Source organism: Monopterus albus, unplaced genomic scaffold, assembly GCF_001952655.1.
Source record: "Monopterus albus unplaced genomic scaffold, M_albus_1.0 scaffold542.1, whole genome shotgun sequence".
In the NCBI taxonomy this organism is placed as follows: domain Eukaryota; kingdom Metazoa; phylum Chordata; class Actinopteri; order Synbranchiformes; family Synbranchidae; genus Monopterus; species Monopterus albus.
Window position 1 is genome coordinate 56,437 of NW_018128422.1, and position 16,381 is coordinate 72,817.

General features: G+C 42.4%; 1 protein-coding gene across 9 annotated transcripts in view; it reads left to right on the forward strand.

The window, feature by feature from the left end:
* camk2b1 (calcium/calmodulin-dependent protein kinase (CaM kinase) II beta 1) overlaps positions 1-16,381 on the forward strand; it is a 66,572-nt gene that overhangs the window by 32,769 nt on the left and 17,422 nt on the right. For 2 of the 9 annotated variants that reach the window (XM_020588473.1, XM_020588464.1), the window contains exons 12-15: positions 356-398; positions 9,213-9,250; positions 11,434-11,466; positions 14,641-14,709. In XM_020588473.1, coding sequence (XP_020444129.1) covers positions 356-398; positions 9,213-9,250; positions 11,434-11,466; positions 14,641-14,709 — 183 coding nt within the window. The remainder of the gene's footprint in view (positions 1-355; positions 399-9,212; positions 9,251-11,433; positions 11,467-14,640; positions 14,710-16,381) is intronic. The other 7 variants (XM_020588466.1, XM_020588468.1, XM_020588465.1 and 4 more) reach the window with 6 other exon arrangements.

The window sequence follows — 16,381 nt, forward strand, 5'->3', positions numbered from 1 at the left end:
TTGTCTCTACATGTCTCTTCAGTGGTTTACAAACTTGCTCATGGTCTTTTTTAGTGTGTAGTCTACACTCTGAGAGAGACCTAACCTGTCAATCAAACTGCATTTGTAGTGCAGTTTCAGTGCACGTTTGTCTTTGTATTTCTTGCTGATGAATTTTAAGTATCACCTGTTGTGAGTCACCATTTTTCCGAGGAGAGACCAATTTTTGTTTTTTAAAGATCTGCACATATAAAAGCGTTGATCCCCTGCATGTCTGATGAATCACTGCTGTGGAGTATCAGTCAGTGGCACAGTGGTGAAACGGTTTGTACAAAAATGTCAAAATGATCATGTTACAGTTTTGTTTTCTTTGCAGGGGGCCATTCTTACTACCATGCTGGTGTCTCGAAACTTCTCTGGTAAGTGTCATCTGGACATAGTTCTCGTATCCCTCATTACTGTAAATCTGCCATTCATATCTGTGAACACACATCAAGCAGTATGTAGTTTATGTAAAGGTGCTAAATGTTTGGTAGTTGGTGGTTTGGTATGTGCATAACTACTGAGGGGGACAAAAAATGAATATAAGCATGCTGTTTGGAGTTGGTCTGGTTTGAGGAACATGCTGCCATGTTGGAGGACGCTTCACCTAAAACCTTATCCTGTGTAAGCTGATCACTGCCAGGGGTTGAGTGTTAACACCTGGAAGATGAGGAGCTTCACTTTAAGCAGGGTGGAACCTAGAAAATGTAGCTTTTCTTCCAGAAAGAAAGACTCAGCAGACCCAGTTAGACTTTTAATGTTCTGCTCCACCAAAATGGTGGCATGTGCCTTTAAACACTGGTAAGAGGGACAGTATTTTTATATAAACTCAGAGAGCATGCTATCAGAAGCAAAATCACATCTTCATTTCATCTCAGTTCAACTTCAGTGTTTCCCTCATCTTTGTTTCCTTCTGCGGTAATAACTACATTACAAAACAACTGTTAAATAAATAATGTTTTGCCTACATTTTCACATCAAAATTTTAATAATTTTAATGAGATAACACTCATAAATGTCCACACCAGCTCTAAAATGACCGAGAGCAGTAGTTGGATTAGCATTTTTGCTAACTGTTAGCTAAGCTAACTGTTTCTTCCATACTCGTTATCTGATGTGGTGATGAGCTGACAGTAATCGGACACTTTTTCATTTGTATCTTCTGTAGAGAAAATGTGTCTCAGTAATAGTGACAAATGTGTTGCGTGATCTAACAATACATTTATAGATGTGTATGATGGTTTGTTCACAATTCACAAATGAAAACAAAACATTCTGAACAAATGTTAAACATTTGTAAGCCTTGTTTTTATTTGTAGGTCATTTAGTGGACATTTCTCACTATTATTGAGACTAGTTTCTTTCCGTTATGTCTTCACTGTGCTCGGCCTGAAGTACAGTACAGTAAAACTCGGAGTAACACTGAATTTGATCAGCAAGCTGTGGATGTGTTTGTGTGCTTGTCTTCGTTTTTGTCTATATTTCTGTAATAGATGACACTTTGTTATGAAGGTTTAACATTGATTTAAAATCTCTGCTATAAGCTAAGCTAGACAGTATGACTTTGTTTTATATTTGTGCCTCAGAGACACGTTTCACAAATGACTTTCCTCATTTGGTAACTACCTTTGCTCCTAATTCAGTAGGAGAGCAAGATATAAACAAATCCACTATTTCTTGACAAAAGTGTTTTTTAAAATCTGTTTCACTTACTGAGGTATTTTCTGCACTGTTGTGGTCAGTGAAATGAGAACTTATCAGTGAGTAATCCTACCAATTAAAACTCAACGTATGGAAGAATCAGTAAAGTTCGTACAAGCGGCTGACATTCAACTTTGACAGTGGGGGAGTATTGGAGCATCGGGAGAACGGCACTTTCTCTTAATGAACCACAAACACCAAGTCTGTTCATGTACAGTATGTGTGTGTGTTTTGCTTATATATAGATGTGTGTGTGTGTGTGTGTCTGAGTGACGTTTGTATGTGTGTGCAAGCATGCTGCTTCAGTAGACATGACTCACAGCAGCCGCTCTGACACCGTTAAGCTTTGCGATGGGAACTAGTCTGAACATCCACTCAGCTCTTTAACTCCCACGCTGTGACCCAGGTGTGTGGCCTGGCTGTGTCACCGCTCTCAAACACCCTATTCTCACTCACTTTCTTAGGAAGCGGTACTCCATTAGAGGTGTGAGGGCCTCAGGTGAATGAGTCAGACAATGAGAAGTAGCTAAAAAAAAAAAGTCAAGAATGAGAAAGAGCACTTCAGTAAAAGACAACTGTGATACATTACATCAGTGCAGAAGCTTTACGCGGTAGGCTACTATATTCTCATCATATGAATAATGCATTACACACAGCAGTGTATCAGTGTCCCTGGGCTGACACAGAGGTGGGTCACGTTGCCTCCACATGCTGATTTCAGGTGGTAGTTATAACATATATGGTTATAAGTACAAAGTTAAGGATTAAATAAACATCCCTACCACATCAGGGAAGCCACTAGGGATGCGCATGAATAACTGATTATTTGAGCAGTTGACAACGTCACTGGGTGAACTGATAAAAAGAAGCAGCTACTGCTCTAAAAAAAACAATAAAGCAGCAAAAACAAACGGTGCATGGACAGTTCTCACGTCGCAGTGATATGTCACAGGCACGTGGTGGTATTAACGTCATGACTAATCACATAACCGACGTAAATTGGCTTGATTGTTTGGCCTCAAAAATAATTCGAATCCCTGGAAGCCCCAGTACAGTATTTTACCTTGATTACAGTGAATTTCACAGCGTGCTGTAAATTACAGACGTACTAAGGCCAGTGAGCGCTGCAGATTTAACATTTACTAACATTGCCTCGATCCTGTGTCGTCATCACCATCATCTTAACAACAGTGCTGTTTTCAGGTACATGTAGGGACAAAATGGAAGCAGAGACAGACAGAGAGTCTCAGATGAGTCGAGATGTGTGTCCCTCCCTGACATTTTTCTCTGCTGACGCTTCTGCCAAAGCTTCATTTCTGACAGATTTTGTCACAGTTAAATAATGTCACCGGTTTGTGTACAGTTGATGTATACTCCCCGCTTTCTGTAAACTAATGAGTCCCGTTTGTCTCCGCCTTTTTCTCTTCCCCCCCACCCTGCCCACCTGCCTCCTGCTGTGTCTCTGACTCACCCTCACCTTCTTTCTTCTAACCCTTTTTTCTAAATTCCACTCCTGCCTTTTCTCCATCTTTACACCCTGCTCCTCATTCACCTGTTTCTCTCCTTCGTTTGCTCCTTTACTTGTAACTCTCTCTCTTCATGTCTGACTGGGTATTGGACTCTGTGTGCCAGTGGGCAGCAGGCAGACCACAGCTCCAGCCTCTGTCTCTGCAGCTGTAGCAGCAGTGGCTGGGGGGGGCAGGGCTGGTGGAACAAGGTAGCACGGCGGTTCACCCAGGGCATGTCAGCCCTCTCCTCCTACCCTATCTCTGTCCTTCTCTTTTACTCTTTTTCTTGTTCTTCCTCATCTTCTGTTTCCCTCTCTCCTGTTCTTCTCTACTTCCTCCCTCTGTCCTTGCTCAGCATGGGAGCTCAGAGCATGATAGCTAACCACACCGCTAGCTACATCCCCCATTGACTCATCAGCAGCACCAGCTGTTTCCATCTGTTTTGCAAGTATTATACAACATCTTGATACATAGAGTACAGAAAATAAAAAGCAACTTGTGTTTTTAAAATTAGTTGGTGTTTTTAATGATAAAATTATAGACAAGTAAAAGCATCATGTGCTGGGGAAGATGTTGTTGGCCATGAGCAAAAGATCCTTTAATGTAACTACAGTAATGGACAAAACAAGAGATGCTATGAGAGTGACAGTACTTGTGGCCTTTTGATCCTTTAATGTAGCTACAGTAATGGACAAACAAAGAGATGCAATGAGAGTGACAGTACTTGTGGCCTTTTATCAACAAAATACAGTAAAACCTTTGAGGAACACAAATCAGAAGTGAATCTTTGCAGCAGGGGAGATGTTTTACTGCCTATGTCAGTTTCCTTTTGCTCGTTCTGTGTTGATGCTTCATGATTCATAAAGAACGTGAAGGATGGAAGCCCAGCTACTGCTGTCACTGTCCATATCAGCACATCGTCACCTCCTGTCTGGGATCTGATAGGCCGCCTGCAGCACCTATCACTGCTGCCATTGTCACCGACCCATGTTCATCCTGTCAGCCTCATCTGTAGCCACAGCCAGTGAGCATGGCCTCGGCTCAGCCAAACCTCTGTCCTGTCTCTCTTTTCTCTTTTTTCTCCTCACTCATCTCACCTCTGTTGCATCGCCACTCCATTTCACCTCACTCTCTTCCCTATAATCTGTTGTGTTGCCTCCCATGTCACCCTCTACGCCTCCACAACTCCACGAGCATCACTTCCACTTTTCCTCTTTCCACCATAATTTCACCTTTCCACTCACTTCTCTTTCCTTCTTTCTTCCTCTCTCTGTCTGACAATGACTAGAAAGTTCATCTCTGTCACTTAAAGGATGGAACTGCCCGGGAGCTGTCGGTGAATGCTGCATGGGGCACTCAACTGGTGCATGTGCTGCCACACTGGAACTGTAGTGCATGGTGAACACTGTGGAAGATGCAAGGCTGGGCTGATACTCATGAAGCCTAAAACCTCTGGAGCTGTTGTGTTACTGATTTTACTGTGAACTATTTCGTGCACGGAGTATAGCATACTATAGATTTGCTAGCCCGCAGACTGAGCTGTAGCTCCCATACTGTAGTAGATGTAGCTTTGATTATTTTTCTCTATTTACTACTTGTTATACCAATATACACTACTCACAAGGTGTAGTCAATAGTAGATTTGTAGAAACCCACTGAACCTTAAAATCTGTAGCCTAATTGCAGTCTTATTGTGCAGAAAGCCAAGCAAATTATTTAGAGAAGATGATTGCATTCAAAGTGCATAGAAACACATGATTAGATGCAAATGTGCCTGGGGCGTCGAATGATGCAAAGAAATGTCTGCATGAGTTTCAACTTGAGCAAAACATTTCTACTTATCTCGGGGCTTTAGGAAACAGATTAACGTACAGAGAGATAAGAAAGCATGAGAGAAGAACAAAGTTTTTGGGGAATTCTAAGTACGAGCTGAGCTCAAACACGCACAAAGACTTGCACACACCCCCGCACACAGTTGGTGCTTCCATTGCTTGCTAGCTTACAGCTATCATCTGTTCAAATGGTACACTGGGTGTTTGTGCAGCTCGCGTTGATTCACCACAAACAGTCTAGGGGTCAAATTTGTGTGACTCGTGTGAAGCAAAAAGGTATTTTCTGTCTGACCACATCAGACATCAAAAGCAAGCAGCAACCTGCACATCAGCTAATGTAGATAAAGTATTACCTTTAGGCCCCCAATTCAAATCTGCAAAAAGCCTGGCAACCTATGGCAATAATGGCATGTTAAGACCGATCTAATCAGTAGACATCTGGCTGTATACACATGAGCAAATTGGACATGCACCTCACACTTGAGCAACTTGGAGTCTAATGTCTGCCCCTTGTGAAATGTAAATTTGATATGTAAATCTGCACAGTTGCATTCACATCTTTGTGCAGTATTTTCATCACCACAGATGTAGAGACAGAAAAGTGGCAGTGTCCTTGTTTCTGTGGTCCACTGGGACGCCGCAGTCCTCTCTGTGTCCCTCGGCCTCCTTTAGGATCCAATCAAATATTTATAATGGACCCCCTCCCCCCGAAGGCCTCACTCTGCCTCATCTACCAGAGGCCTCGCTCTGTCTTGCGTAGTCATACACATAAATACAACCACCATTTACCAGATCTCAGCCTGTCCTCATACAAAAATAGGATAAATGTGTCTTAATGTGTCCTGGCCTTCACCATGCTGTGTGTAGAAAGGTTCACCCGAGCGGGTCCCTTCAGTAGCGTATCCCATTTCCAAAGCCACCTTTTGTTTGTGTGATTACATTGAATCTTCATGTAGATCGCTGCCCATCCTTGCTTCGCTCTTGCAGTGGTGCATCTTGCCTGTTTTTAGTGGGACTTTATTAGTGATACTTTTGTTTTAATCTTTTCCTCCTCTCTCTTCTTGCTTCATGTGTAATGTGTGGCAAGGTAAGGTGGCAAGGTGGCAGAAGCAAGGCGGCCCCTTGCTTCTATCACCGCTGCTGTGAATTAAGCTACCTTTGACTTTTCAGGTTTCCACTGAGATTTTGTCTTCGTAACTGGAATTGAAGCCATTTTTTTTAACAACCTTCAGTTTAGTTTATTTTTTTATTTTTATTTTTTTAAGAGGAGCCACTTCGCTACTTTGACACAATAATAGTGTTTGGAAAGAGCACGGTGAAATACTCATCACTTTCATTGTTCTTCTTACTCTTCCTGTCTGTTCTCCTTTCATATCCTCTCCTCTGCCAAACCATCAGAGAATATGAGAAAGTGAACTTGTCACTATTCTGACCCCATTTCTTCTCCTCAGTAACAACAAGCTTTTGGAAGGAGACTGAGGAAGAGCAGCACATCAATAAACCATTCAGGTTCCTGCCCCTCTCACCTCCCTCCGGATTATGCAGTGCTTCTTTACGTCTTCCCACTGTTGCTTCCTCGACTTCTGAATATGCAGAAACATGATATAGTGAATTGCTGAGGCTAAAAATTATCAAGAAAGGTGGCATTGATGTGTTGTGCATCTCCCCTGTGTTGCTCTCTCTCAATCACGGTGCCCCATTTGTTCTCACAGCTCACATAAGTTTACTTAAAAAGACTGGACCAGGGCTTCACTACACTTTGAATTGGCCTCTCTGTTCCTCTGGGGACATATAGAACTGTAAGAAATCACTGGAAATCAATAGAAATTCTCATGGAATTCAGGCTGTTGCTGAAAATTCAATGTTTGAGCTTTGAGCTTTTTTGGGAGCAGAAGTGAGAAATTCAGAGAAGATTTACTGTATGTCATGTTCAGAGAGAGAGGAAGGAGGGAGAGGAAAAGGAAGAGAGGCAGAGAGAATGAAAGAAATAAAATCCCAGACTGCCAGAAATAGTGTTTTATGTAACGTGCCTGGCTGCTGCTGATGGGATTGCATCTGATTAGACTTAAAATTGTACTCAGCCCCTTAAAATGTCCTAGTAAGAATTAATCTAAGGGAGAAAGAGAGAGACTTGGAATGGCAGGGAATAGGCACCAGCATTTTCCAAGTGACTTTTGCTATTGTGCTCTTTAGAATGTTTAATTGTGCCCTCTAGCAGCTGAACGAAATCAGGTAGAGTGGCATTAACTTGTTAAATATGAGACTACAAGTGTTAAAACGTCATCATCTAGTGAGTATGAAGGCTGTGGAACAGATTATTTATAGAATCATATTTAATTAGTCTCTTCTTTGAGTTTCTGTAGCTGTTCTCTTCCTGTGAAACAGAGAAATTGCTTCCCCTGTCGATCACAAATCTACCCTCACAAAGACCACTTTTAAACTTCTATCAAAACATCAAATGTTACAATACAACATAATTATAGGGGAGAAGCATATGAGTAACTGAGACATGTTCGTTTAGCTTTCAAAACTTTTTTTTGTCTTGTTTTAATAGAGGTAAAAGTCTTTCACAGAGACAGAGAACTGAAAACAACAGGAAATGTAAAACCCTTTACTTCCTGGTTGCCTTAAGTGTTTTCTTCATGTGTGCGTCCGTGGCTGGACCTGTACAGTACCAACAAGTCGGCAAGTGGATTTTTGCTGTCAACATCTGCTCGTCCAGTCTCCTCAACATGTGGTGTCTTGTTAGAATGAATCCTCTGCCTACATCCACACGGACACACCCACAGCCTTCACCGACACCTGGCCTCTCTGGGTGAACCTGTTACTATCTAAGGCAGTTGCCCCACTCCGCTCTCCGTGCTTTAACGATACACCCATGGTAAAAGCCATGTGGACTGTCTTCTGTTGTCTGCACGCCTTTTCCACTGTTGTAAAGGATTATGGGTATTATGCTCATCAGAGGACAGTGTCTACAGTATCATTCATCCTCTCGTGTGCTTTCCCGTCGCCACCCTCTTCATCACTCTTCATTAGAAGGCAGACTGAAGACTAATCCTCTGCTATGGCCCCCGCGGAGTTCTTTTCGTTGGCTTTAGATGGTTGCCCTGCACGGCAGCCATCTTTGTTTTGGCTTCCTCATGGCCACGAGGGGACCTCGGCACAAGAATTTGTGAAACAATGAATAAAAGCACATTGTTATTTCACTGACGACAACATATTTGTATTGTGAGAAAACAAAGCATCAGGTTCTAACCCTAAAGCTCTTGAGCTATTCTCAAGACAGAGTGGGGAAATAAATATAATAATAAACTTTATTTGTAGAACACCTTTCCAAAAATGAGAGTAAAAACCAACCAGTAACCAGGAAAATAAATGAATGGTGATGGAAATTGGTTTGGGAGGCAACTCTGGAATTCTTCCTAGTGCATATGCTTGGCATAAGCTTGTTTTTTCACCCTTAGCACTGTACACTTGGAAACTTACGTTGCATTTAGAACTTAAAAGCTGTCACATAATTTTAATGCACCTGTCTAATAGGACCAGTGACTTCTAATCACTTTGTGTGATGGCGTATTGAGCTTAAACCTAAATAGCATCACCACAGAGAATAAGCATTTAGTGTGTTTTTTATCATAATTTACTAATATTATTGATAATAATAATAATAATTTGGTCTTACAACAGAGGTTTTACCCACCAGACCTGATGCGGTGACTCACTTAGATGTAACTTCAAGCAGCTGAACAAAAGCCTTAAACAGGCTTGAGTAAATTTAATTTTGCCACATTAATGAAAGCCCAACTTGACTGAAAGCACAAGCTGCGTTTGTAAGGAAAACAAATCGATGACTAACAGATCAATCAGTTACAGTAGCCATTCGTAGCATGTAGTGAAATCTGAAGGTGGCAGGGTTGCCTGTCTGGAAGAGTCACAGTGCTGCGATGATAAAACACAGTCTAAGTGCTTCAGTAGGAAGGTGTTAATACTACTTGGTCAACAAAGTCAGATGAATGTAATCTCTGAAGGCTTTAATGTAGGTTAAAGATGTAGCAGATACTGAGAATCACTGATAAACATTGAGTCATTGAAGTTTCTGCTTCCATTCACTTCCATGCGTGATTATTTCTGCCTATGTTTGTCATTGCAGCAGCCAAGACCTTGCTCAACAAAAAGGCAGATGTCAAGGTAAGTAATCACACATCCTCCCACTTCTCTGCCCTTCTCTCTTCTTGACTCTGTCTTGTTTAATTTTCCAGAGCTTCTCCTCTTCTTCTCCAGCTCTGCTGCTTCTTTCCTAATCCGTCTTATCTAACATTGTCTTTTCATTACAGTTGAATGTGTTTGTATTAATTTTGTGTTTCGTGTCATGAGGAGTATTAAGGCTGCTGGATTTTCCTGTTGAGTGTGATGCCCCATTTTGGGTGTGTAAATTAAAAATATTCACAGAGACACAGCCTTACTCTGGATACACATCTGTCAACATGTGTCTGTGTACGTATTTGTGTGTGTGTGTGTGTGTGTGTGTGTGTGTGTGTGTGTGCGTGCATGTTTCTTGGCAGTGCACAAGCCTCAAGTCGCATATCTGAAAGCATCCTTTATTTTGATTTGATATTATTCATCTCATCGCCACCTCTCCATCTCCATTATTAAATGTAACCATCTGTCACCCCCCAGTTCATTTTTTCATCACTTCCTCTTTGCTCCATCTCTTCCTCCTCTTTCATCGCTTCCTTTTCCCGCTCACCCCATCTGGTCTTTAACCGCACATTCCTGTTCATCCTTTAATGAAACTCTCTCGCCATCCCACGCTCGTGCATGCACATACTACAGTAACACATCCCACTCACAGCTTCCATGAATGTGGCTGTGTGAGGAGCGGACACACAAGTTAGTGTGCGACAAAGTGTGGAACCTCGTGTGCATGCAAGCGAATGTGTTTGCTTCTTAGCACTGTACATTCTGTGAGGCAGAGCTCTGTGCACATGCACGTTGGCATACAGGTGTGTTTGTGGATACGTGAATGTAACTGTGTGTGTGTGTGTGTGTGTGTGTGTGAGACTGTGTCGCATTTGTTTGTCCATTTGAAAAAAGAACGAAAGCGCAATTGGGGGTGTGAGCATGCCTGCACGTAGAATGCGCGTAAGCGTGGGTGTCCGCATGTGAAGTTCGATCATGTGCATCTGCAGCAGTGTGTGCATTTGTGCGTGCTTGTGTGTGTGTGCAAATGGCCCCTCTCCCCTTCCTCCCTGCTCAGTCGTTTCAGCAGGGAATGTGACTCCGGTTCCAGGAATAGCTGCCAGTCTGGACCCTGGAAACTCGGATGACAGAAATAGACGCTTACTTCCACTGCGGTGCACTCATCGCCTAGCAACAGGCTCCCCACACACTCGCCCCAAACCATTTCTAAAGGCGTCTTCTTGGTTCGCTTCCGTCCCTGCTTTTCTCTTCCTCTCCCTCTTCTCTCCACATGTCCTTTTGTTCTGGTGGCGACTCCAACTTCCTCTCCTCCCCATTTTCTCCTGCTGGTTTGTTAACGTGTAACGGCACCGGACGTTTTTCAGCTGCAGCACCTGCTCGGTACAAGCAGTCTCTCTTTGGCACTAACTACACGCCACCATCAGCCCGCTGTGCTGCCAGACTCCGGCCAGAAAAGCCGCTGTCTGCTGTTATACTGATAGCACACATATGGTTGTTACATGTTGACATGGGGATAAAAAAGATAAACAGCTTCAAAATGATCCAACATGTTTGACCTGAATTCACAAAGAGACAAAGTGGAAGACAGACGGCAGAAGAGGTGTTTTTTTGTCTTCTTCATTTGAGGTGATTACACCCGTGTCTCCAAATTATTGTGCTATTAATATATTGATGTAACAACTTTACAAATATTGACTACATCGTGAATTCAAGAGTTCTGGGAGAATGCTTTAGTATCCTGACAGAGGAAATGTTGTTTGTCCATCTATTCTGTTTCCATCTTGCTCCTTATTGCCCCAGTTGCTCTTAATTGGTTGAAGGATGAGCAGTGGGTCACAGTTTGCCATCTGCACGACTCTTCTTCCCACTCTTATGTCCTCTTCCTGATGACTTCCACTTAAACCACTGCTCCTTTGTGTCTGCTTGCAGTGCTCTACCTCCACAATCATTCTTTAAAATCTTATGTCTATGAGGGAAACACCCCTCTTCCTGCTTTCCTTCTGCTCTTAAGAAATGAGACCTATGTTGTCATCAAAGTGTGCAGATAGTTGTTTCTTTGTACCAGTTAATTCACTTGTTGTCATTGGTTGCTTTCTTTTTACCACCTTCTTCTATCATCCATCCGTCCATCTGTCAATAAATCCATCTATCCATCAATTGCCTGAGGACAGAAGCGCAAGTCCAGCTCTACTGTCCAGTATATGGTGAGCATGCCATGTATACATTTATCCAGTCACCTCTTTTTTCGCTCCCTCTCTTCACTTGTTAGCTTCTCTGTTTGATTTATCCATCTTCCCTCTGCCTTTGCTCTACTTTATAAGTGGAATCAAAGCCTCAATTCACTGAAGTAATAATACATGACATGTCTGTTTTTTATTCAAACAGCAGTCATGTATGAATTACAAGGGGACGGTGCTTTGGTGCATGAGAAGTGATGCGTGTCTACAATAACGGCACTAGAAGGAACTAGTTTATATGAGCAGCATCAAATTCCATGGTGCATAAAGAAAATAACAGCATATACAGAAGGCCACACTTCATTTACAGAAAACGCCAAGCAGACGTTACTCTGGAAATGTGATGGAAACAGGATGTTTTAGTTCCATCAGAGCCACACCTGGGATGCTGCTCCAGATCTGTCAGGGCCAGATGTTCACAACAGAGGCAGTGCTTGTACTTTTCACACAGAACTCTTTGGTCTTACAAGACACTGCACATCCTTCAAGCAAAAAGTAGAAGTATGGGTAGGTGGGAGCGTTCTTGTTCCCGGGGACACCTCTTGACGACAGCACCTCACACAGTATTTACATTTAAAATGAAACAGTGAATTGCATGGGGCTAATAAACCAAACAGCGATGCATTTTTTAATTTGGTTAAGTGAATTGGAAGCCCTGTTTCTCTTTCTTCTGCCCTGAAGAACCATCTTTTCCCTCTGACCTGTCCCTTTTTCTACACACCTGTCATCTCTTCTGTGCACTTCTCTCCTTCACCACCTGGGAAGTCACCTGTGGATACTTTTACCCAACTTCTCCTCCTTTGTCCTTGCTAACCTCATCAAATGGCTTTAATTGAGAAGATGTATGATCTAATGTGCTGTCTGAGTCGTATCTCTGCAGTCCTGCTTTCAACAGGACGCTTTGTTAAGATGTTTGGCTTTGGACGTCACAGTCGTCTCCACTACAGGTGAACCTCTGCTCAGGACTTCTGTCATCATGGCAGGTTTTCAAAATGCCAGCTACTGAGTTGTTACTGCGATCAGACAGCTGACCAGCTAATCGGTACTTTGATGAGAATTTGTTTCCTGTTGCTGCCTCTCCACAGAGGCAGAGGAGTGATGGCTGACAAAGGCTTTGGTTGGTTCATTACGTGTGCGAGTGTCGGTGTGTGTGTGTGTGTGTGTGTGTGTGTGTGTGTGTGTGAGAAATGTCTATGTATGTTGGTTTATTGTCAGTTTATACCAGCTTTTATTTTCATGGCCGTTTTATGTGCATGCATTGTGCTGTGTCTTTACTTTACTTTGTCTTTACTGTGCTGATGTATAAACTCTTCTTCTCGTTTCCTCTCCTCGTGAGTCAGCCCCTGGCTTACAGAATCCATATTTTGGTGAACATATACACACACCCTGTCTGACTTCCTGTGAAACAGCTACTGTACCAATTCAGTGTGCAACACCAGCACCGCCTGACTGTGATGCAAGTCAGTTGTAAAACACTTTTAATTTAGTTTGTGCTGCTTAAAGCTTCCTTTTTTATAATTTCAGGTGGAAATGCTTATTTTGTGTCTCGATTAGCATCAGAGCTAGGTAGACCTTGTCCCCCAATGGGGCAGTAAATAATCCGTGACGTGTCTTGACCTCCGTCACTGACTGGTAGGAATGGCTTAGATTTATTACTGTTACATGATGCAGATTTATGCAATGGCAACTGATTTTTTAGACTGAGTCACTCCGGTGATTCACTTCCACAACCAGCATTCTGCCAGATTTAGCAGCTTCAACTTAATATTTTTACAAACCAGAATACAAATAAAGCAATGTAGATTCAATGGAAATGTCATTGTGATTGAAATAAACTCTAAAGGACCGACCGCTCTCTGATGCGAGGTCTTCAAATAAGCATTTAATGGAGGCTTATAAAGGTGATTCATTACAGCCAAATGGCACCGCTGAATCGTTCCAGAGTGAAATTTAAAGCAGCAGAAGTCATCAGTGACAGCATCATGATGTCACATAGTGTCACCCGCCCCCCTCATGTCACCTCTCATGATTGCCAACCAGTCTTATGAATAAATGTTTTAGATAGCCCTTTTCCTGCTGCCACCTGCCTGGACTCCACACTCAGACATTCAGACATACAGTCCTGGGCATTGCATCACACAGTACCGTCAAGGACGTGTCTGATCAGTCCCTGATAAATTGAGCAGAAAGACAACAGCCCCAGAAATAAAGTCAAAATCATGCAAGTGTACCAGGGAGAACTGGTGCTGTGTTAAAGGCAAAGTATGAACACGCTGAAAATGGATTTGATTTAGTTTTTTATCTTTTCACTGCACTTTGGAGGGAGGGCTCGAAGAAACGCATTAACGACATGAGACGTCCTTTCCTCCAGTCCTTCATCTGAAGCATCCAATTACCAACTGATTTCTGATAAAAGGGTGTGTCAATTCACAAAAAACCTCTGCAAAGAATGATCTTACGTATCCTCAGTCATGGCTTCCCTGGCAGTCTTCTCTGTCCTCGGTCTTCAGAGCCAATATAAGAGACGTTCTGGGTTGACCGAGGACAAAGGAACGATCTTATGGGAGACATGGGACACCCTTATGTTTATCTTACTGTGCATGAGAGAACATTTAATTCCTGTTTAACCATTATTTCCCATCTCTTAATTTGATATTTTTCATTACAGACTATATTGCTAATTCATATTATAGCCTTTAACCTAAGCCAGACCCCAAATCTGCAGTTCATTAAAGGTTTGGTTTACTCAAATTGCAAAAAATAAGCAAAACATTTCCCTTCCCACCTCTAGTGGTACCTAACCATGTGGACAGTATAGTATATAGGACAATATAGTTTTTATGACTTTAAGCAGCACAAACCTTTAATCCCCATTGTATTTGGTGGTGGGGGAATCTCCAGAGACAGATGTGTCAAAATCGAGGCATCATAAACCTAAATGAATCCTCTTTTAAAATTCAGTTTCTCATTCTACCTGAAAAGACCAGTCACCAAAGAGTAGGAATGCAAGGATAGGTCCTAAAAACACACATTTACCGACAATGTACATGCGCACATGCATGGACTCACTCTCAGAAATCTAGGTCTTACTGTTGTTAACACTCCTGTTGTCTCCTCCCTTTCTTCTCCTTTCCTGCACAGCCCCAGACAAACAGCACCAAAAACAGCATAGTCACCAGTCCCAAAGGAAACATCCCTTCACCTGCTCTGGTATTTACCTCTCAATCCCCCCCCCCGGTGTGTGTGTGTGTGTGTGTGTGTGTGTCAGTCACACCGCCCTACCCCGCTGCCCTCTTCCTTCACCTTTGTCTGTTTTTCCTCTCCATCTGTCGGTTGTGGTTGATTTCTGCGTTGCCATGTCAGGAAACATTCCCAGACAGGTGGAGATGCTATATGACTTGCACTGGGGTTGATATTGTGCTGCCATGTCATTTTCTCTGCCGCTGAAAGTTTGCCAAAGACGAACAGACAGCCAGTGCCTGCTGGGCCTGTCAGTGTGATTCGCCTCCTTTCTATTTATGCCCCTGTAGAGAGTCGGTTCCCCGCTGCCTGAGCAGAGTCCAAAGGTCTGCAGATTGTCCCAGAACACCCACCGATTTCAAAGATGAATTCCTCCTTTTCTGTTATCTGTGTGGAAATCAGTGAAATTGGCTGGAGTGAAAACCTGCATGAGTTCCGGCACATGGTCGCAAACTGCTTTTGTAGAGGGAATCTGTGAGAATTTAGTGGAGGTGAGAGTGGTGCAGAAATGTTACTTAGTATCAGGCCACCAGGGGAGATTTCTGAGTTATTTGTGTTCACTGAGTGAATTTATTCTGTATGACATGACATTTACATTTATCTGTGTGTAATGCAGCAGTTAAAGTTCCCCCTGTCATATATGAATCTGTTAGACAAACACACCTCTGTTCACGGACCAAACTGGTGTGTTTCAAATTGTACCTGAACAAATGTGTAGGTTTTACATTAATTCTGACCATTTTACAAAGCACATTATAGATTACATTTTTTTTGTTGCCCCACCTTCAGACAGCAGTTGGTCGCCAGTGCTGTAGCCAGAAAGTAACTGAGTACATTTACTCAAGCTCAAGTACAATTTTGAGGTATTTCACATTTCAGAGAAACAGTGTGTATGTTTTTACTCACTACATTGATTTGGTAACTTTAGTTATTAGTTACTTTTCAGAATGAGGTTTATTAAACAAAATAGAGTAGAATCATAAGACTTTACCATCTGCGACATTAAATGTGATGTACACAATAACAAATCGATGATTGTAATCCAATAATAGGACATAAGTTAATGTGAACTGTACCATTAACCATAATGAGGACTTTTACTTTACGTACTTTAAGGTTAAATTGATGCTAATACTTTTGTACTTTTACTTAACATTTTGAATGCAGGACTTGTAATTGAGTATTTTTACATTGTTGTACTGATACTTTTTACTTAACTTAAACAAGCTGAACAGTTCTTCACCCGCTGGCTGCAGTTGCATTTCCACCCCAGGGCAGGATAAACTTGTAAAAGCACTTGTATGGTGAAATACCTGTAGGTCAGCTGTTTAAGGTGCAAGCATCTAAATCATGTATAGTCTGCAGACATCACTGGATGCTTGTAGCTGTTGGACTTTTATCATTCCTTATCATTCACCGTGGTCACCATTAATCACCACTGAGACTTCAGATTTTCTAGACCTTTGATTGACAACAGTGAAAATCTGCATCCTCGCTCTGTTTTTCGTGAAGACACGGGGTGATTGCTCTGCTAATCATTCAGGGTGAAGCGCTACTGGAGGTGACAGTTTCATAGCATGTGCTCTTTTCTTTTTGCCAAGCTGCCTCTCACACTCCTGCAGGCGGCTCTGTGTCATTTCAG